This window comes from Apus apus, chromosome 3 (genome assembly GCF_020740795.1).
Source record: "Apus apus isolate bApuApu2 chromosome 3, bApuApu2.pri.cur, whole genome shotgun sequence".
Lineage (NCBI taxonomy): Eukaryota > Metazoa > Chordata > Aves > Apodiformes > Apodidae > Apus > Apus apus.
In genome coordinates this window covers 114,824,783-114,846,762 of record NC_067284.1, presented here as the reverse complement: position 1 = coordinate 114,846,762, position 21,980 = coordinate 114,824,783, and the positions used below count along the sequence as shown (strand labels likewise).

Below are 21,980 nucleotides of genomic sequence, written 5' to 3'. Positions count from 1 at the left end.
CCTGTGAAAGTCCTTGTTGAAGGGGAGTTGATCAGTGGAGCAAACAGACACAGAGACAGTGTGAGCTGTCACTGAATGCTGTGCTTTATTCCAGACCTGACTATACCTCTTCAGAATTCCCAGAAGATGGCACAATGGGCTATGCCATTCCCTTCTCCTTTTCCCTTGGGAAAATCCATTGGAGTCTTCTGGGCTTTTTGCAATGACTCTCCCTCATTCCTCTTTCTGGTTTTTGTCTAAGTGAGCTTTAAGTTTTATCCAAACACTGCTCAGCTACGATTCCTTGGTATCATGACTACCAATAACAGCAGTAAAGCTACTGATACTCACATGGAACTACAAATGTGTGCAACACTCGACATAAATAAAACTGGGGTTTTTTAAATGCCAGTGAGCTCAAGAGTGTTACCTTCTGAGACATTTTTTCTAAGCAAGAACTAATTTAGTCCACTCCATTTTATATAGATCTCTCTATATATAAAATATATATGTGTATACATATACATGTGATCTTTTACACCAGAATGCTGGTATTTCAAAGTTTTTATATACTATTGGGCTTGTAGGGTCTTGGCATTGATCTTTCAAAAGGTTTGTGCTATAAGGGAAAGCCTAGATAGGGAAGAAAAGGCATTCTCTTGCAAAGCTGGAATCATAAAACTGCACTGTGTGAGGAGAGTCCTGGTAGAATTATTATTCTTCATAAGAATAGAATTTGAAGGATTACAGATGGATGAACCTCCTAGGTACCAAATTTTCAGAAAGACACCTGGAAACCTATCAGCTCACAGCTTCATTGCAAAAGAAACTTCTGGGGCAGGCTGACACAGCCTGGATAGGGCAACCCGGGGAGATCCAGATTGAACCCCCTTGCTTTGTAAATACGTACAAGAGAGAGGAAAGAGAAGTTAGATAACAGAAGATCCCCAGTGCTGGGGAGGGTTGGTGTCAGGGAAGCCCACCATCCCAGCTCCCCCTTTAATAGGCCTGTTCTGCTTAGGCAATGGTTTTGCAATGATGAGTAAGCCAGGTTGAGACCTCTCACCACTGAGCTACTGGAGTGAACCTCCTCCCCATCCACCCCTCATCCTTGCCATTATCTCCATCATTGTCTCTGTCCTCTCTGGCAGTCCTTTTGGAATGCAAACTAGGCTTTGTTGCAAGGATTACAGTGGTGTTTGGACACCACTTCCCACAGTAGGCCCTGAGGGCTGGTCCCTCACACAGGCCTTGCAGCAGTTAGAAATGTGGGCCCATTTCCAATTTCAGCTCATTAGAAACTTCATTGTTGTACAGCTCCTCTGTGAGTTGTTGGATTTGTCTGAAGCTCAGTACTGACAATAAAAGTTAGTAGCATATGCCTAGGGACAACAGGGAAGAGAAGGATGACACCAAGTCATTGCCCACCTGCCTTTACCTGTGATGCTAAATACTGCTGCTATTACTACAGTCCTTGCTGCCTGTCATCTCTAACTTTGGAGTCCTTTCCATTCTTTCAGCACTTCCCCCTTCTTTCCTGCATGGAAACCTTATCCTCCTGTTACAACTCTTGAGTAGGTATGTTTGTGTGCCAAGACCACAGGAGCTTAGAGACAGATGTGTGGTCTCAAGCAAGGAGATGTCAGGATGTACCCAGGTGGGTTCCCGAGTACACTCTGCCATCAGATCTGCCTAGCCCTTAAGTGCTGTTAAATGTTGGGGTACAACACTCCCTCCACTCACAGCAGCCACTCCCAGTACATTGCCTGGGGTTGGTTGGGCACCAAGTGGTTAAGTTCATGGCTGCAGTCCAGTTACTTATCCTGTTAGGTGTGTTCCTATGGGGATCAAGCTGCCTGGAGTTCCCTTGTCCAGCCTGGGATGGCAACAAGCAGCAGGGCACACAGATTTTGGGGGTATGTTACCTCCCTTGGTTAATCCATTATTTTCTCAGCAGGCCAAGATTTTGCAAGGTGCTTGTGGTACCATACAACTTTCCTCTTTCTCTGTCCTTTGGACTGGACTTCAGGTTGTAGTTTCCTTCCTTGGATAAAAGGTTTATGGACAGGTCTCTGGCCAAGGGTTTTATGAGCTGGAGAAGGTACCTGAGTCCACCAGTTCCCTGTTCACTGGAGTGACCTGTGCTTGGAAGGAAATTGAGATTTCTCCCCAGGAGTTAATGCTGTTCGTTGGTAACTCCTGAATTAGCAGGTTTTACACTTGATATCAAGAGATTTTGTAGTTTAACTCTCACTGAGATTTGAGGTTCAAATCCTCGGTTCTCTGACACTCCCAGCTACAGCCATTTTCCTTCTCTTTCTGCAGTTTCCTTTTTGCAGTACTGGGCTATAACAGCTCCATCTGTAGAAGAATATTTAGGAGGCTGTATTACATAAGTGTATGAGACAGTCTGATATTTCAGGCACGAGAATTTTTTCTGCAGCTCCATCTGTAGATTCATAAGACGGTTGTCTCAGACTCGTGTTTCAAACCCCTTTTTGGCTGGAAGTGGCACTTACTGATGTTTCTATAGTACCATTCTTCTGGGAAATTTGCACTAAGGACTTCACAAAACAGCAAGGCACAGCCTTCAAGTTAATACTCTGAACCTTTGGAGCCTAAACTCACTGGGAAAAGAAAGACTTTGACAGAAGTGAAAAGGAGTCAGATGGTCTTTCCTGGGGTGAAGAAAAAAAAATAAAAAGGGAGAGAAAAAAAAAAAATATTGTCCCAGATCAGTGTATTCTCCATCTGGTATGTTCCCAGATTCCTAGAGATAACATGGTGTCAAGAAAAAGGATGTTGTAATTAGGCTGGGGCATAGCTACAGCACAGCAGGATCCTGACACTGCCACAGCCCTGTGCTGTCACTGACCTTGGGGCAGTGGAAGACTGTGCCAAACTTAAAATAAATAAAGTGTTCCAGGGCTGCTGCTCAGCTAAGGAAGATCAAAGAGAAATAACATTTAATCAGTGCTAGCCGTGGTGTTACACACTAGCAATGCTAATTGTTTTGATGAAGATTCTCTCTGAAGATTTCTTTTTTTGTTGGCACTGAGTAATAACTGATCTGCTGGTGTATTGACCTAAAGCACCACCACAGCTCAGTTAGGTTTCTTATTGTCCAAATCTAATCAGAGAAAAGCTGAGATTGAAAATCAATTCCCACAAATGTGAATATAGAGATGAACTTTTTGGGTTGGAAATCTTTTTCAGAGGTAATCCCTGCCAGATGGATGTTTGAGAAAAAGAAGCATGAATTCTCTCTTCTTATCCATCTTCCTCCAGCCTCTTGGCATATGCTGGCTGTAGCTCTTGAAGGCTGGAGCCTTCAACACAAGAAGGACATGAAGCTCTTGGAGCAAGTCCAGAGGAGGCCACAAAGTTGATCCTTGGGCTGGAGCACCACTCCCAGGAAGACAGGCTGGGAGAGTTGGGGTGTTCAGCCTGGAGAAGAGAAGGCTCCAGGGAGACCTCATAGCACCTTCCAGTGCCTGAAGGGGCTCCAGGAAAGCTGGGGAGGGACATTTAGCAGGGTGTGTAGTAATAGGACAAGAGGTAATGGTTTTAAACTGGAAGAGTGGAGATTTAGGTTAAATGTTAGGAAGAAGTTTTTTACTGTGAGGGTGGTGAGACCCTGGCCCAGGTTGCCCAGAGAAGCTGTGGCTGCCCCATCCCTGGCAGTGTTGAAGGGCAGGTTGGATGGGGCTTGGAGCAGCCTGGGCTGGTGGGAGGTGTCCCTGCCCATGGCAGGGGGGTTGAAAATAGGTGATCCTTAAGGTCCCTTCCAACCTAACCCATTCTATGTTTCTATGATTTTTTTACTGTGGGCCTTGCTTTATCATAGTCTGTGGCCTGTCCTTGTTCTCTGGTCTCTTACTTCAAGTGTCACACAAGTGCAAGGAACTGGTATTGGTAATTCAAGGTAACTCCTAAATTTCTTCTCTATATGCTTTGAATGACCATTTCTACAGTTGGGAAAAACATCTGCAAGACAGGGTAGCCTAGTCCTTAATACAAATTTAGGACCTAGTAACAGTTCTTGGAGGTCTGGGGGAGACACAGACTTTTTTCTGATCCCACTTCAGCCTGTGCAAGTTGTCAGTTTTCCCTGTGAAGGGGAGAAATTACATTTCTTGGCTCTTGTACATATTCCTTCTTTATGTGAAGAGCAGCTGCTTGTAAAGCTCTCCATGTGCTTATGGATTGTGTGTGTGTGTTCACAGCATCAAAGCTACTGAGCAGAGACATAAGCAGGAACCATCCAGGCAGTTTGGCAGCCCTCCCCAGTTCTTACTCATTGTGTGACTCCCACTGCAGCAGTATCTGAAACAGCCACAGTCTCCTCTGGTGTTGTTCCTCACAGAACACCTCTTAGGTGGAGACATCTCATGATTTACACATGGAAAGCTGAGACCTTGATCTAAATAATCATTTAGACTCTGGTGTTTGATGGTTCTCGAGATGATCCTTTGGCTGTAGAGGCTGCCCCACTGCCTTGGGACCCTTGGGCAAGCTGAAGCCAGGTGGCCAGAGAAAGGTTTCCTAGATGGGACATTTCTACCTTAAACTGGAGATGTGCTTAGAATGCAGCTATACCAGACAGCACCCACGAGGGCAAAAGGCCAGGGGCTTTTCCCCTGAGCTCTCAGGCAGTGCAGGTGTGCACCGAGGTGGGTGTGTGTCCCTCGGAGGTCAGCCACAAGAAACAAGGAAAGGTTTTCATCCTTTCCTTTCAGCCTATTCCTAACAGCATTTCTTTCTTCTCATGCCTTTTGCTGAGACCCATTTCTCATCTTTCTCTGTCTTCCCTACTCTGCAACTGATGCTTTATCCTCGATGTTTGTTCCTTTTTTTATTTACCTTGCTGCAGAAAATACTGTGTTGGTCTCTGCTTTGCAGCAATGAATTTCACCAGTGTTGAAGGGTTCAGGTCTGTGTCCTGTCAGCCTGCATCCCAGATCCATGGGTATCAATCCATTGTAATCCTTCGGGGTGATCTCTTTCCTGATATGCAGCAAACATAATCAGAATCATCTTTTTTTGGCTGACTTGAGAGAAGAACATGATTTGTCTGAAAAGGTCTGGCTGGTAAGGGCCATGCAGAGTTGCAGTGCTGGGTTGGGGCTTTGCATGCTCTGATTCTGCACTTTTCCAGTGGGTCAGCCAAGTGGACCTTTTATTTGTGTAAAAGCACAATAAAAAGGCTAGAGCTGAGCCAGACAATGGCCATTCTCCCAGATACTGAGCAGGCACTGACGTGCTTTGGGTGTGAAGTGCTGTGGTGCATGTGTGACAAGCTGCAAGGAGGTAATAAACCTTCAAAGGCTGCCTGGGAGAAGAGGGAGGAACACGAAAACTGGTCGTGTGTTTTGCTCTCCAAAGAGGCAGGTGTAGGAGGAACTCAAAATGAGTCTGACTTCTGAAGCTGTGTAGTTATATTAGCATGCAAGAGAGAAAAATACATGGGTGCAGTTGCATTACGTGTTCCATCAGCAGAAGCTGCAGTCCTGCACATGGACAGTCTAAATACTGTCTGCTTTGATAATCTTGCTGGTTCTTGGGTTACATCAGTGCCTAAGAGTAACACCTTGAGCTTGGATTGCAGGATGTGCAAACTCTGACACAGTAGTGCCGTTTTTATTGATTTATTTGTGTTTTGGAAGACAGGAGACACAATCCATGAACTGTAAACAGGTTTGCTAGGACTCTGCTTGCTCTTTCCAGCTTCATCTGCAAAGTAAAAATAGCTTAACAGAATAATGTTTTAAGCTAACTAGCCTGGTAATACAAGATGTGGTTGAGCAAGGCTTTCAGCTTTCAACCATTTTCCACAAAACCCTGCTGCTATTCCAGGCAGTTTTTACATGTATCACTAACTTGCATGACCCAACCAACCTGCCCCTTTTCCTCTGGCTGTTCCTGGGGTGCAGCAGAGATTGGGGATCCCCATCAGCCCATTGGGGCAGCACATGTATCAGCTGAGATGGAGATCAGGGGCATCAGCACTGTAGCTGGGGGTGGCTTTTGGGAGGTCTTTTAGACCTTTTAGGGTTTCCCTGCATAATGGTGTGATAATGCAGGGCGGGGAGGAACAGAGGATAAGGATGAGGTTGAGAAGAGGGTCCCATCTGTCCTGCACATCATACCTGGATGTGTTACTGCATCCATCTGTAGTGCAGTGCAGACATATCATCAGATTCCATCCCCTGGAATTTCAGGAATGAAAGGAAATCATCGTAACCCTCACTTCATTTTCATATGAACAGGACAGCCCCAGACTTCTCAAAGGTTCAACGGAAGTGTGGGCAGCAGGGCCAGGGAGGGGATTCTGCCCCTCAACTCTGGTCAGACCACACCTGGAGAGCTGTGTCCAGCTCTGCAGCCCTCAGCACAGGAGAGACATGGAGCTGTTGGGGAGAGTCCAGAGAAGGGCCATGAAGATGTTCAGAGGGCTGGAGCAGCTCTGCTCTGGAGACAGGCTGGGAGAGTTGAGGTGTTCAGCCTGGAGAAGGCTCCAGGGAGACCTGAGAGCACCTTCCAGTGCCTGAAGGGGCTCCAGGAAAGCTGGGGAGGGGCTTTTCACCAGAGAGGGCAGTGACAGGACAAGGGGTGATGGGTTTAAACTGAGAGAGGGGAGATTTAAGTCAGACATCAGGAAGAAATTCTTCACTCTAAGGGTGGTGAGGAACTGGAATGGGTTGTCCAGGGAGGTTGTTGATTCCCCATCCCTGGAGGTTTTTAAGGCCAGGTTGGATGGGGTTTTGTGCAGCCTGGTCTAGTGGGAGGGTTCCCTGCTCATGGCAGGGGGGTTGGAACTTGATGATCTTTGAGGTCCCTTCCAACCTTAATGATTCTATGATTCTACAGCCTCTCTGTGCTGCTGCTCTGGGGCTGAGAGCTGGGAACAGAACTGGAACATCTGTATCTGTGGAATCCAAATCCCTTAGAGTTTGATTAAATTGGAAGCACGCATAGCTGCTGAGATTACTTCTGGTTCTGTGGGTGCTCATTCATTGTCTGTTACATCTCTGCAGCAAACTTCTGCCTTGGAGAGCTCTGAGGCTCAAATCCTCAGCGGGTATTTAAATGCATCTAAATGCTTTTCATTTAAAGGGCATTTGGGGATAGGAACCACAGAAGGACTTCAGCACAGGGAGGTGTGGTTAATTGCCTCTGGGAAAACAATCTCCAAAGTCTAGACAAAAGACTTGTGTGAGAAAAGCCCTTGGAAATCCACAGCCAAAACATTTGGACACCTTAGAGGGGTGAGAGCCCTGGCTATGGAGGCAATTGCTCAGTACCCTTCATTGCCTTGTGTCCCTTTGTGGGTTTCTCTGTGGCTTCCTAGAGGTCCTGGGGGGTCTGGACTTGCAGAACAACATTTGGTTGTGTTTCAGTTCATTAAAGATCTCATCACATGAATAATAACTCAGGGAAAACCTTCAGCAGAACTAGAAACTGGTAAGGAGATGCTTTCAGATGTAGTGTGATCATAGGCCTGGTTCAGAACCCATGGAAGTAGTTGGTTCATTTGCAGGGGCCCATTCTGCTCGTGGTAGAGATTGTGCTCATTGATGTAGCTGTTAAGATGCAGGTAAGAGCAAAGAAGAGCTGTGAAAATTACTAACTGAAAGTAGATTTTTACATATATGTAGCAGAGAAAACGCTAGAATCCAAATGTACCCTCTCCTAAAGTAGTTCCTCAACCTCTAATTTGTTTAAAAAATAGTTTGCTGTTTTTCTGATCCCTTTAATATGAGCTGACATGAGCTTCTTCCCAGTTTGGGAGCACAGAGTTCCCTGATGCACACTGTGCTGCAGCCCCTGCTTTCTCCTGAGCTGCCCACTCAGGTTGTCTGCGGGAGGGGAGGGAAGCACGTGTGGGGTTTCCACGTCCCAGCTGAGACTTTTCAGCAGGGGAAGGATGTTGCATCATCACACTGCTGGGACTTTAGACAGCCTGTTTTGTAGGCAAGCACTGAAAACATTTGTTCAGCCAAAACGATATGAAAGATAGATGGGAAGAGGCCTCGTCTCAGAATTACAAGGACTAGAAGTCTCCATCCTTAGGACTATGAAGACTTACTTTTCAATATAAAAACATAACTGAAGCTTAATTATCCCTCTGTTTCCCCCAGCCAGTCAAGGGTGAAGTCTCTGACACCTCACTAGGCTGCCTGAAATGGCTCTTTGGAGAAGCCTCCCTCCATTATAGCATCATAGAGTAATAGGATTGTTAGGGATGGAAGGGACCTTCAAGACTATCTAGTTCCAACCCCCTGCACGGGCAGGGACACCTCCCACCAGACCAGGTTGCTCCAAGCCCCATCCAACCTGCCCTTCAACACTGCCAGGGATGGGGCAGCCACAGCTTCCCTGGGCAACCTGGGCCAGGGTCTCACCACCCTCATGGTGAAAAATTTCTTCCTAATGTCTAATCTGAATCTACCCACCTCTAGTTTTGATCCGTTCCCCCTAGTCCTACCACTACCCAACATCCTAAAGTCCCTTTCTTGTACGCCCTCTTAAGAGACTGGAAGGCCACAATAAGGTCTGCTTGGAGCCTTCTCTCCTCCAGACTCAATAACCCCAGCTCCCTCAGTCTGTCTTCATAGAAGAGCTGCTCCAGCCTTCTGATCATCCTCGTGGCCCTTCTTTGGACACATTCCTGCATGGCCATATCTTTCTTGACCCAAGAGAGATTCCCAGCATCGACCCAGGGTGATTCTGTGGCTTTCACACCCACAGACATTCCTGCTCTCAGCCCCTTCCTGCTCAGCCTTGCCCTGTCCCACTGGTCCCCTCCCCACCAGTTCCCACCACGCTTGGTGAGATGCTCCATGCCCACCCTCTCCACGCCAGCTCTGGGCAGGCAGGGAGCTCACAACAGTTCACATCCATTTCACTTGCATTACTCCAGAGAATAAAGGTGACACACAACATGAATGAGAAGGGACTTTGTGCCTTATCCATTCTTAATCCACACACCCCCAGGAAGTCTTGAAAATGTGTCTTTATCTGTTTTAGAAATGTATCTGCCCTGACCTGCCCTTGAGCTCTGTATTCCCACAGCAGTCACATCTCTTCCAGGAGGAGGACACAAGGTCACATCTCTTCCAGGAGGAGGACACGGGTGCTGTGTGCCCCTTTGGTTATGCTCTGTTACAGCAGCTTTCAGTCTTGCAGTCAGGGCTCTGGCAGCCCTGCAGGTCACCCTGGGGCCAGAGCAGCACAACCTTCCAAACAGCTCGTGGTGGTCACAGCCTCTAATATCTCTTCCACTCCTCATGCCTTGACACACAAAATGCAAGACTAGAGTACGTTGTAACAAGAGACAAGTATTTTTTAGAAAGGAGAGAATTTAAAAGTATCCTTTTTTCCTATCTCCTGGAATCCTGCCTGTATAATGTTGGCAGGAGCTCAGAGCTTTGTCCCTTGAAAAACTAGTGAGCAGAAACCTACTCCCCAGACATGACCAGAAGCTCAGTGACCCAAATACCACTGCAGCTTCACCTTGTGGTGTCAATAACCACCACAGCCACGGACTGGAGTTTCAAACTGTTGAACACTGTGGCTCTGCAGAGTGGGAGACCGTGTCTGATTCATGACGTGCAAAGCTGGGGATAAAACCTCAGGTCAGGACTTGGTTCCTCTACAGAAAAGATTGTGAGTAACAGCTGTTAGAGCTGTTGAGCAAATACACTTCAAAGGGCTCTCACTTCTGAGGAGCTGTAAGATGGGGCTTGACCAGCAGCTATCAGCATTTGGGCTCAAATTTAAGAGATTTGCTGTCAAAAATACCATTCTGAGCTTCTACCAGCAGATGAACTTTCTGATTCTCAGAGTGCTCATGTTCTCCACTTACAGAGGTGAACTTGGTACCTAGCAAACTTTTTAAAGGGAGGAAGGAAATCCCTAACAAGGTAGATAAACAGAGTAAGCAGCTCCTTCCTAAAGTGAAACAGCATCAATTGTATAAGACTCTTCCCATGGGAGCCAACTTCTAGGGTTGTTTCCATGTGCTGGCCCTGGTGCTGCTGGTTCCACTGGCTGTGCCTGGCTCGTTCCTCTTTGCTGCTTCATCCCTCAGCAGCCTGTGGGAGTGCTGAGCCCTCAGTGGGGCATCTCAGCTCCTGGGGATTTGAATAGGCAGCTTCTTCCATCTTCTGCAGGCCTGGGATACAGCAGCCCCATGTCACCTCCTGCTCTCCCACCTCCCATCCTGCACTCCAGCTCCCCCCCAGGGCTGGCAGCTGTGACCTTGCAGCAGTGCCTGGGTCATCACCTGAGCATGTGGAGGCAGCACGTTCAGCTTCCTGTAAACTCATCCTGTAAACTCCATTTTATTACAGAGTTTCTCTTTCCCTAGAAATGCGTCTCAAAAATGATAAAACGTGGCATGAAAAGCACAGCCTCTCTCAGGCTGCCCATAGAGAGTCTCTCCACCCCACCCTGCCAGTGAAGGAGAGACCCTTCTTTTTTGGATGCCCCAATCACTGGGCAACTTGAGTGTATTTTGTTTTGCTTTGGGTTTTTCTGTATGTTCTAGCCATAAGCTAAAGCTGTAGCCTGTGCTTTATGTTTTTCCAGTAAGTCCCTCCCAAAGATGATTTGAATAGTGCTGGTCACAGAGCTGTCTCTGAACAGCATCTCTTCAAAGCCTCTAGAAGCCTCTGCCACCAAACAGATCAATATTTCTAGATATTTTCTCAGTTTCCCTAAGACTAGAAGTTATGTACAGTTTGTTGCTGCTGTTTGCTAGGTACTGTCATTCTGGGACCCTATGGGAAAAGCATCCAGAAACACTCTGGGAGCTGAGAACCTGCAAGACATTCTTCTCCTCCAAAATTTAGGAAAAAAAGAGGGATTTTTAAAAATTATTATTTTTTTAATCTTCCTTTTTCCTTTTCTAATTGGTAGTTACCTATAGAGATAACACTTTCTTCACACACCAGCATGTTGATCTAACCAGTCACAAAAAGCATAGGCCAGGCAAGAGAGGAGATGCAGAAACAAAGGCTTGACCAGTGTGGAAGTGACTGCTGTAAGAAGCCCAGGCAGGTATTGTTTGTCTTGATTTTGGGGTGAAAAGGGTAAAGCAGGAGACGATACTGGTGTTTAGAGGCCCTTTCTGTAGCACCACTGCAGCAGAAGGGAACAGTTTGCTTTCATATATAGACTGATCACCTGGACAAAGGTTGGCAGAGGAGGCTGAAGAACCCACTGACTTGCCCAGCAGCTCTAGCCTCTGGAAACCCCAGTTGTGTTTCTTTATTCCCTCAGCTGATGCCAGGGTGCCACAGCAGGCAGAATAAACCACCCTCCTCACATCCCTCTGCCAAAAATGTGTTTGCCTCCCAGTGAGCCCTGTCTCCCATTGCCACTTAGCTCAGACTAAAGCAGTTTACAGTCTGTGCCTTTACATGTTGCTAAGGCCTCACTCTATTTTAATAGTCAAATAATGTTTTACCAGAGCTGGCTCCTTCTGCTCCCTAATTGTTTTGATTTTCTTTTACTCCGTTTCTTATTTATGAATCATTTCAAAACAGGCCAATGGAAAACTTCAAGTAGGTTTTTAAACAAGTTTTGACAATGTTTTTCAGTTGTTCTGAGATAAAAATAACACAAATCAGCAGGTACAGACTGGAGAAGAGTGTCTTCAGTCCCCAAAGGACCTTTTACTGCATTTGCTCCCCAGAGGGAGGCAAATAGAAAAACAAGAAAAAAATAAACCATTTCTATTTGTTCAGCCCATATGAGGCTCTGAATGCCAAGGCACCCTGAGCAGTGCCACCACCTTCCTCATGGAGACACAGAATGGGTTGGGTTGGAAGGGAGCTGAAAGATCATCTAGTTCCAACCCCCCCTTCTCACCTCAGAAGAGGTGCTCTTCCCTGTGATGAAAAAAATATCAGAAGGGTGTTTTTCTCCCTGCTGGGTGAGGTTCATGCAATGCCTGGGACAAGAGGTAGGCACAGGTTGCTTCTGCTTCTCTGGTGGGAGGCTGAAGGATGTGTGTCCCCAGGAATAACTTAGAAATGGTCTTCAGGATCTCCAGCCACTGACCCCTTCTCATCCCCCACTTTGTTCTTGGGCTGTTGAGTCTTTCCAGGTGCTTTCCACTTCTTAGCCATTTTTGTAGGTGAGCTTCTTCACTGCATTTTAGTCCTTTGATCCCACCCACCAGTACCTTGGTACCATCCCTCAGTCTGGGTTGTAGGAGAATTGCACTGGAATGTGTTTTGTTTGTCTGGACAGTGAGAAGGATGATCCCATTTCCCTCTGCTCCTTCCCTTTCTGCTACTGAGCCTCAGGAGGGACAGTCGCAGCAGCCCTGATGGGGCAGCACCCCCAGCAATAGTCAGCTCTTAACTGAAACACTTGGGAGGCTGTGACATTTCAAAGTACTTTGTTTCATAACCCAGATGCCACAGGCCAGTGATCAGTGCAGATTTAAAAGGCAAGAGATTATTCTCATTATCTTTTCAGCTTTGAACAAACACCCAGTGAGCTCCCAAGAACAGAAGCAGAGGAGCAGTGGAGTAGGGCTACAGGATTTTTATTTCTTTGTGTTTTTTTTTTTTAAATAAATGAAGGTCTGTAACAAAAATCTCTCACATCTACTTGGTCTCAACATGTCTGGTTACTCCCAGGCAGAAAAAACACTGCTAAAATGCACCTTGGGTGCTGTATTTCATAGTCAGAGAATATTACACACAATCTCCCATTTGCACCCAACTTCAAGGTTCATCTAGCTAATTTAGCTTTAAATTAGCATTAATATCTTTGTAATATAGTTTGCAGTTGTTTGTAGAAATGAGTTTTTAATAATCATTACACTGCAGCTGTTACGGAAGCTGAACATTTCATATCTTTGGTTTCACACCAAGCCCACCAGCAGCTCCTTCCATCAGTGCCTCTGCAGGACTCTGCAGGCAGGTACACAGCTTGCTCCCGGGTGTTACCCACACCTCTGTTTCTCATTTTATTTTGCAGTTCTTCCCATATGGAGATGCTTCAAAGTTTGCCCAGCACGCCTTCCGAACCTTTGATAAAAATGGAGATGGGACCATCGACTTCAGAGAGTTCATTTGTGCTCTGTCCATCACCTCCCGAGGCAGTTTTGAGCAAAAGCTGAACTGGGCCTTCAACATGTACGACCTGGATGGTGATGGTAAAATCACAAGAGTGGAAATGCTGGAAATTATAGAGGTGAGATCAATATGACACTGAACATCATTAAAATGTGATGATTTGCTCACATCCCCTTGAGATGTTGAGCACCCAAGAGGCTGTGCTGTACATTACAAACATTGATCCTACACTGGCTCATGCCTGAAAGGTGCAAGAGCACAAACATTTTCATAGATGTCATCTCTGAGAACTGCAGAGCACGTGGGGGCATATCTGCTTTTAAATATCCAGAGGTAATTATTTTACTTGTTGGATTTATTTTTTTTCCCCTCAATGAACGTTATGAACCTTAAGAACAACACAGCCAAGGATTTCCCAAGCCCATCTCAAAAAAATCACTTGACACCCATGAAATTACTGGTTGGTAGGTCAAGTAGCTGAAACCTTACTGGATATTAACTGTAAATCATCACAGAAATGTTCAGGGATACCAGGGTGTTGCAGGTGAGCTCTCTCAGTAACAGAAAGGATAAAGTTCACCTCCTTCATCATCTGCCAGCTCCTACCACAGCAGCTCATAGCAGATTTTGCTCATCTGTGTACACAGAAAGCTCTTAAAAGGTGACGACTTCCTAAAACTGATGATTCAGAAATTTCTGTGGAATATTTCAATGACTAAAAGCCAAATAAACAGTTGATCCAGAGAACAGGTCACAACAGCTTGGCACTGTGAAGCAGAAGCCAAAGAAATTCATTCCAGGATGCAAAATGCAACGACCAAAATAATTCTACATCGAAAGAAAGTAAAGCACATTCTTCCTTGTTTTAAGTACATGGACAGTCTGTTCTAAGAAAAAAAACCTGTAGGGAAACTGGCAATATTTTTATTTCTTGGACTATCTTTCTAGAATTTGATCAGGTAGAAAAAAACCAGGTTAATTAATTCCTGTGTTGACTTTTCTCCTTGGTTTCTTTCCAAAGGCCATCTACAAAATGGTGGGCACTGTGATCATGATGAAGATGAACGAGGATGGTCTGACGCCCGAGCAGCGGGTAGACAAGATCTTCAGTAAGATGGATAAGAACAAAGATGACCAGATCACACTGGATGAATTCAAAGAAGCTGCAAAGAGTGATCCCTCCATCGTATTACTCCTGCAGTGTGACATTCAGAAATGAGCTCGTGTTCCACGCGTCATAGACTGCACAGAAGTTTAATGTTCCATTCAGTTTGCAGCTATTTCCACACACACAAAAATTTGCTTGGACTACCTATAAATGGACTTGCTTCTTGTGTTTGAAACACTTGTGTGCATGAGAATGTCATTTGCTAAAGAATTTTCAAAGTATATAAAAATAAACTGCCACGACGTGAGGTGTGCAATGTCATTTCATAACAACCCTGTTCCTCTGAAGCCTGTGCAGCAGTCCTGGGCTGCAGTGAATTCTCTTATTTATTGTTCATGTTTTACTGATGCTCTAGCTCTGTGTCTCCCTAGGCTGAGTAATGTTAGTGACACTGAATTCCCATGGTAATGTTAACTGTTGATTATCAGCCATGTCACCATCCTGCTGTAAAGTAGTACTGGACAGACAGAGGGGAAGAGTTTCCTCGGCTCTTCAGTCTGATCCACACACGTGCTTGTGTTGTCAGTGGATATAAATGTACTTAATTTGCATGCCTTTTAGGTTTGCCTTAATTCTTACCTCATTTGCATCCCTTCAATCCAGAAAGAGCTATGTCAGAGGAATGCAGTATTAAAAAAAAAAAAAAAAAAAAGAGAAACTCCTGCTAAAATGATCCCTTTAATTAAAAGTATATATAAATATATCTATATAATGTTTAAAATATTGTTTTATTGGAAGTTTAAAGGTTTTATTGGAAGTGTATTAATCTTTGCCTGAATTTTCAAAAGCTTCCACAGAGGTTGCAATATATATGTCCCCAAATAAATTTATAACATTTGACCTTTTCCCCTAATTCTTATTTCATGTCTTCAACACGGTGATGAAAAGAAGTTCAATCTGTTTAATTATCTGTCACTGAACTCTTGGGAAATACCTACTTCGTTATGAAAGCGTGAAGAAAACTTCTTTGCACTCACTCACTAGGAAAGTCATATTCTACTAAAGCAAAAGTTGTAGGGCTTGTCTTTACCACCAGAGCAGCTGTTGATGCTCTAAGGTGCCAAGATACCTGCTAGACCTGTGCTCACAGAGTTCCTGAGCCAGCTGGAGCTCCAGTGCACTTTGTTTCCTTGGCCCAACTCTGGGCTTTTCATGTTTTTCCCTCCTTTGAGCAGAAGCAACCTGGGCTGGTGGGAGGTGTCCCTGCCCATGCAGGGGGGGTAGAACTGGATGATCTCTAAGGTCCCTTCCAACCCAAACCAGTCTGTGATCCTATGGTTGTTACGACACTGAACTACCCCAGGTTGAATATTAAAAGACACGTCGTCAAAAATCATTGCTGACAAATCAACCATGAAGTATCATGACTGAGAAGGGGCAGTGAAGAGAACCAGCTCCCTCCTCAGCTCCATGCACAGCCATCAAGTTTCTCTCTGTCCTGTGGCAAGACCAAGGTTTGTGCAGCCCTGAGAAAGCATCAAGAGGTGTCAGACTGCAGGAGGTGCAGATAAAAATCATCCCCTACTCCCCATTTCCCAGTTGCTTTACCAGTTGGTTGCCTGCACAATGACAGAAAAAAGAAGTCTAACATCTTACAATTGCATGTTTGGTTATTTCTCCTTTGCCTTCTAAAGAAATGAGAGTGCTCTTGATAGCTCCGGATCAGACAATAAAACATGACACAAAACAAGCCATTCTCAAACCATTTTCAAATTAAGGGGGGGAGGTGAAGACAATGACTGATTTCAATCAGTGGGGGAGGGGGGCAATCCAAACAAACCAGGTTTCCCTATTTTGCTAAGAAATGTGGAGGGAACACAGACGGAATCGTTGCCGCAGCCACAGCCGTCCTCATGTGTCAGTTTCTTCATGTTCCAAACAAAAGGCAGAAGTTTCAACTCCATTTTTAATAGCCAAATTTTACTTCAGCTACCCAGGTGACACAATTTGCAAGCTACAGTGTGGTGTATGTTGTACCTCTGGCTGTAGGGTGACAATAAAACACATATTCTGGAAATGTTTGATACTTCTGAGAACGAAATGCCCATTATTTCCACTTAGGCTTAACTTACTCGTTGTAGAGAGGGTTGTTGAGTATTCCTGGGAGTTGATGCCTCTTTTTACATAACCTTATTAGAGGCTGTACCTCCTGCATCTCCCTGCACCTCACACTGATGTAGCTGGACAAGCTCCTTTTACTTCAACCCAGCATTAAGCAGCTCCAACACAGTCTCAACACAGAACACGAGCTCTCTCAAGTAGCTGACATGGGAAACTGGTTTTAAAGTCTCAAGAACAAGATAGTTTTGAGACATTAGGATCATGGCAAAAATAAGTGCATCCAAACAAGTCCTTCAGTAACTGTTTATTCAGAACTAATCATCTACCATAAAAAGAGTATAATAATAATAATTACACAGTCAGGCACACAATTTCATCAAGTACACTGGTAATTAGAATAAATACAATATATTGATTTGAAGCAAAGATGAGAATTGTTTCCAAGTCTTCCAATATTTCCCAGTAAGTCTGTAGAAAGCCTGGGAGGAAGCTGAAGTGTTAGTTCAATAAGAATGTGATAATATTCCTTAAGCACTTTTCTCCACACAACTCATTTTAAAAGTACTGATGAAGATAAATGCTCTTCTCTATTCTGCCTCTGCACTCGTTTCATTTTTTTGGATGCTGAAGAAAAAGAGGAGGAAATAGCTCTGCCATTCTACTATTTCATGTTGTCAAAGGGTCTGAAACATACTCTAGTTTCATCATAAAATCAGGTCAAACTGAACATGTGGCTCTTGATCACATGAAAGTATCAAGGACTCCCAGTACAAACTGGGCTCATGTTCCAGATGAGTTTTGACAAGTGTGCAGTTTGCTCCCAGTATTTTCAGATAGTCTTAAAGGTGTAAGTATCTTTAATACATAATCCATCAAATCACAGGATTATGGAGATGTTTCCTTTAGTAGGGACACCTAGAGGTCCCCTGTCCAACCTCACTGCCTGAAGAAGGTGCAGCAGTCTCCTTGGACCCTGAAAGCCTCCAAGGATGGAGATTCCACAGCTTGTCAGGACAAGATGCTCAGATGTCTCATATCTTCATGAACAGATCCTTCCCCCAGTTCATCCAGCAAGAACCTCTCTGCTCCAATCCATGACCAGTGTCTGTCTCTCTCCTGCCATGTGCTTCAGCAAGGAGTCAGGCCCTGTTCTGCCAGTAACCTCCTTACTCTGCTACGAGCTCTTTGGGCTCTCACAAATACACATCTGAAGTCTTCAAAAGATCACTAGACCTAACTCCTCCAGTTGGAATGCACTAGGACTGGCAGCTGGCTTTCTCAGTCTGTTTCCTTCAGTTCTTCTAGCTTCCCCAGTTTAGAGATGACCAAAAGTTTCACACATACTTGCATAAAAAACAAACACCAACTACCTTGTAGCACCTAAAAGAAATCTGGCTACAAAGCTGAGTTAAAACTGACACTGCAATGATGTTGTGCTGAGGAATTGCTATTTGGTAAGCAGCTGGAGAAATGGCAAACCTGCTCTCTGAACAGTCCCAGTGGCTTTTGTATCACCATGGTGTCAGATGAAAAGAGAAAAAGAAAAATGTGTACTGGCTAAACTCTAAAATGTGATTGTTTCTGAAGAGCCCCCAACAATTTCAAGGTCCTGGAGGAAAGAGAACAGAAGAGGAAAAAAGTTAATTTAGGGCAGCTTGAAAAATCTGGTTCTTCTTTCTTCCTCTTATCCCCTGTAGATGCTTGTATTATTTAAATAAAGCAAGTTAATTTTATTTTAACTGTTCTAGGATAGTCCCAGCAGAGAGTGGGAGGGGAGGCTGGGACAGCCTACAAAACACAGGCCTACAGTGCTGTGGCAAAGTTAACTGTATTACATCCCAAAACTCTTTATTTCATAGTTGTTAGTTGTTGTTAGAATATAATGAATATCTACAGACTTGGTCTATACCTGCAAACTCAGACTTGTGCAAGAACTTTGTTTAGGAGATTTTAAGAATCTAAGCTCATGAAGCCACAATGTGCTAAGTTTTATAAGCTCATGTCTAAAGAAACTCAAACTCTTCCCTACACACTCCTTGGGAAGGAATAAAAGCACCTTTATCCTGCCTACAGAATATACTGCCAATAAATTCTTCTCTCATTATGAAAGTGCAGGCTACAAGTGCTGATGGTTTCTCATGTTCAGCTGCTGAGGTTCCACTGGAGAAAAACAAAACATGTTTTACTGCCTGTATTAATCAGCAGATGTTTAAGAAATCTAGGAAGACACCTAGATTTTTAACTTCATGCTAATTTCAGGTGTGAAGGGACACTAAAACATGACCACAAGTATCAGTTCTCACTCTTTATTAAAATATTACTCCATAGTTATACAAAATATATTTCATCTTTCCCAGAAGAAAAACAACTGATAAAAAAATTCTACTAGTTGACAGTTAAAAATATCAACTGAATATCCAGGGCTTTTTCATCATCAAAACTGTGCTTATTGTTGGTCTAGACACACCCAGTAACTCAAAAAAACAATCAAAACCACAAAAGCAACAACAAAACAGGAACCTCTTCTTTTCCAGAGAGTATCTAACAAAAGATCCTGCTGTCCAGCACCAGGAAGTAATAACTGGACACACGTGTCATGCATTTGTCCTCCAGAGTTTCCCACATTCACACCCAGAGCTACTTATTCATTCATCTTCCTCTCCATTCTTCCTATTTTTGAAGTTCAATGTTCTCTGGCCTCTCTCAGGGTCTTGCATTCGGAGGATTCGAATACGGGAACTTGCCGGCAGGGAACTGCAAATAAAACATGTTTTACCACCTTCCAGCAGTGCTGCTTCTGCACACAACTCAGTACTTCCACTTGTTACTTTCCACATTCTCCTTTAAATAACTCCCATCTTTTTTCTTGGACAATTTTAAAAACAACACTAACATGAGGTGAAGTTGTGGCTTTGAACTGATACTGGAGCCAGACTTCAGTAAAAGCTTGAGGTGAAGACAATGACCGATTTCAATCATGTGGCTGCTAACAATTAACTACCTTAACTAGAGAAATAAGAGAAACTCCAAATGAAATAATTATAGAATGCAGTTTATATTTGCCTGACAGATCCTCAAGTGGCACACACTTTATACATGTGTAATTGCTCACATCATCCTAAGAACAAGCAGACTGAAAGCAGTTCTGAGAAGGATCTGGGAGTCCTGGTAGATAGTAAATTATCCATGAGCCAGGAATGTGCCCTTGTGGCCAAGAAGGCCACAAGAATCCTGGGGTGCATAAGGAAGAGTGTGGACAGGAGGTTGGAGGTCATTCTCCGTTTCTGCTCTGCCCTGGTGAGGCCACAACTGGAGAACTGGGTCCAGTGCTGGACTCCGCAGTTCAAGAGAGACAGGGAACTGCTGGAGAGAGTCCAGGGAGGGCAACAAAGATGGCTGGGGGATTGGAGCATCTCCCTGAGGAGGAAAGGCTGGGAGAGCTGGGACTGTTCAGTGTGGAGAAGAGAAGGCTGAGGGGAGACCTTATCAGTGCCTACAAGTTTCTCAGGGTGGATGCAGGAGGATGGAGCCAGACTCTGCTCAGCAGTGCCCAGGGACAGGACGAGGGGCAATGGGCACAAGCTGGAACATGGGAAGTGCCACTGAAAGATGAGGGAAAACTTCTTTACTCTGAGGGTAACAGAGCCCTGGGACAGGCTGCCCAGGGAGGGTGTGAAGTCTCCTTCTCTGGAGATATTCAAACCCCCCTGGATGCAGCCCTGAGTGATGTGCTCCAGAGGGTCCTGCTTTAGAGGGGAGTTGGGCTCTAGAGCTCCTTTCCAACTCCAGCAATTCTGTGATTCTATGAACATACTTTTATACAGGCTTCTCCACCAATTATCCTAAAGAAATTTGTTCTGACATGCCTCCACACTTTTGTTATAGTATATATTTGCTGAACATGCAACAAAACATAACAAAACCAAGCTGCACTTGAATTATTAAGCTTTTAAACAGTAATCATGCAGAATATTTCTGTATGTTTACTGAAGAGTTTCAGAAATTCCCCCTAAAGTATTTCCATTGAATTAATAACAGAATACCTAGTTCTTGTAGATTTTAGTAAGGGAAGACAATTATGAGTAAATAATTTTGAAGATTGACTTCGCTGATTGCATTTAACTACTACAGAGTGGGCTGCCCAAGGTTAGACAGTGACTGCCCCCTTAAGCTGGACCTGGCTTTCCCAGTGACTTCTATGGAGGTTTTTAAAGAATTTTGGGCTACTAGATCAAAAGAAGAAAACAAGGAGGAAGTTAACAATTCCTAGATTAGTGATATTAAAGAAAAAACATCAACTAAAAATATAAACATCTTGCAAGTTAAGAGGAAAAATGGAAAAATGCAAATTCTTCTGTTTATCTAGGAAAGGGAGAGGGAAACACAGGGCTAAAAGCTACCAGGAACCCACTTTACACAATAAAACATTTCAAAAAGCTGTTCTACTTAAGGTAAACTGATTCAAGTCCCTCTGAACTACTATATTATGACATATTATGTAAGGAAGAGTGAAACAGCTGTTCACAATTTCCAGACCCATCAGCAACAAACTGCTTAATTGTTGATGTTCTGCTGCTACAAACAGCAAAACTGCTTTCTCCTCATACTTCCTTTGTTTTCAAGTTCTACTCCTGGCCACAGACCTTCCCTTTAATTCTTGTCCCAGGAAGTATAACACACCACGTTTACCTCATGGTTTGTGGAGTGAGCAAAATGAACTGTCGATGATGCTGAGAGTCAGCCACCTTCAGAATCATATCCATTGCAATTCTTCTGTTAACCATGTCCTAAAGACAAAAGATTCATCAGGTTGTGCCCGTGTACTTCACTGGCCTGTTATTCCACAAATTAGAAAAAAACCTCTAAGAATAAATGAATTAGAAAATATCTTAATAGGAAAACCTACTGGATTTAATTCATATACATAACACCTTAGGGAAAGATAAGTCTAATCAAATCCAAGCTGCAGAAACATCAGGGTTAAATTCTAAAAGCTATAAATTATAGTCTGGGGAATTCTTAAGATTCTACTTTTTAGTAAACATGCACAACTGAAAGTTTTCTGTTGGAAAAAAATCACACACTCCTACTCACCATGTCTTTCTATCAGCTTTGATATGCACACTGTGCTTCTTTACTCTATTGGTATGCTGGGATGAACTGCACCTCAGTAGAATAATGTTTCCTACAAATCCTGCCTCAAAATTACCTGATGGGATTTAAGGGCTGCATGAAACCTAAGATATTATGGAGCTCACTTTATTGTTGTTGTTATTCTCACTATTTTGAACACAGCCTTCTGTCCTAGGCTTGCTGTGAAAGGTGTGTCATGGGAAGCTGTTATCAGCAGGGGATAGACAAGGCTCTGCTTCTGGCCATTGCTACAGGTGAAACCAGGAAATCTCTCTCACAAATGTGCTGGTGGAGTCCTCTCGTGGTGGGTCTCCAGGATGACACCTAAAGGAACTACAGAACTTCCTTGCACAGAAACAGGAGGACAAATTGCGTGGGCTTACTTATGGAATCAGTGACATGGAAGTTCTCTAAGGTTCCAAGTATCCACCTTGTAACAGAGGGCCTAAGCTTTGGAAATAGGCTGAAAAATAATTGCCTGACCACCACCTCAGATGCACACTTTCCATTTTGAAATTCTATTACCTTTCCCCTTTATTTCT

At 44.1% G+C, this 21,980-nt stretch overlaps 2 protein-coding genes across 10 annotated transcripts in view; one reads left to right on the top strand and one right to left on the bottom strand.

Moving 5' to 3' along the window:
* Nucleotides 1-15,084, top strand: part of VSNL1 (visinin like 1) — an 87,729-nt gene extending 72,645 nt beyond the window's left edge. For all 6 annotated transcript variants that reach the window (XM_051615987.1, XM_051615984.1, XM_051615983.1 and 3 more), the window contains exons 3-4: nt 12,979-13,194; nt 14,098-15,084. In XM_051615987.1, the coding sequence (XP_051471947.1) occupies nt 12,979-13,194; nt 14,098-14,295 (414 nt within the window). In that variant the 3' untranslated portion in view covers nt 14,296-15,084. The remainder of the gene's footprint in view (nt 1-12,978; nt 13,195-14,097) is intronic.
* The window catches only part of SMC6 (structural maintenance of chromosomes 6), a 962,009-nt gene that overhangs the window by 908,955 nt on the left and 31,074 nt on the right, over nt 1-21,980 (bottom strand). For 2 of the 4 annotated variants that reach the window (XM_051615953.1, XM_051615955.1), the window contains 2 exons: nt 20,995-21,092; nt 18,598-19,059 (listed from right to left, as the gene is read on the bottom strand). The exons of the other annotated variants lie outside the window; for them this stretch is intronic. In XM_051615953.1, the coding sequence (XP_051471913.1) occupies nt 18,951-19,059; nt 20,995-21,092 (207 nt within the window). In that variant the 3' untranslated portion in view covers nt 18,598-18,950. Of the gene's footprint in view, nt 1-18,597; nt 19,060-20,994; nt 21,093-21,980 lie in introns of those variants that run through there. 4 annotated transcript variants of the gene reach the window in all.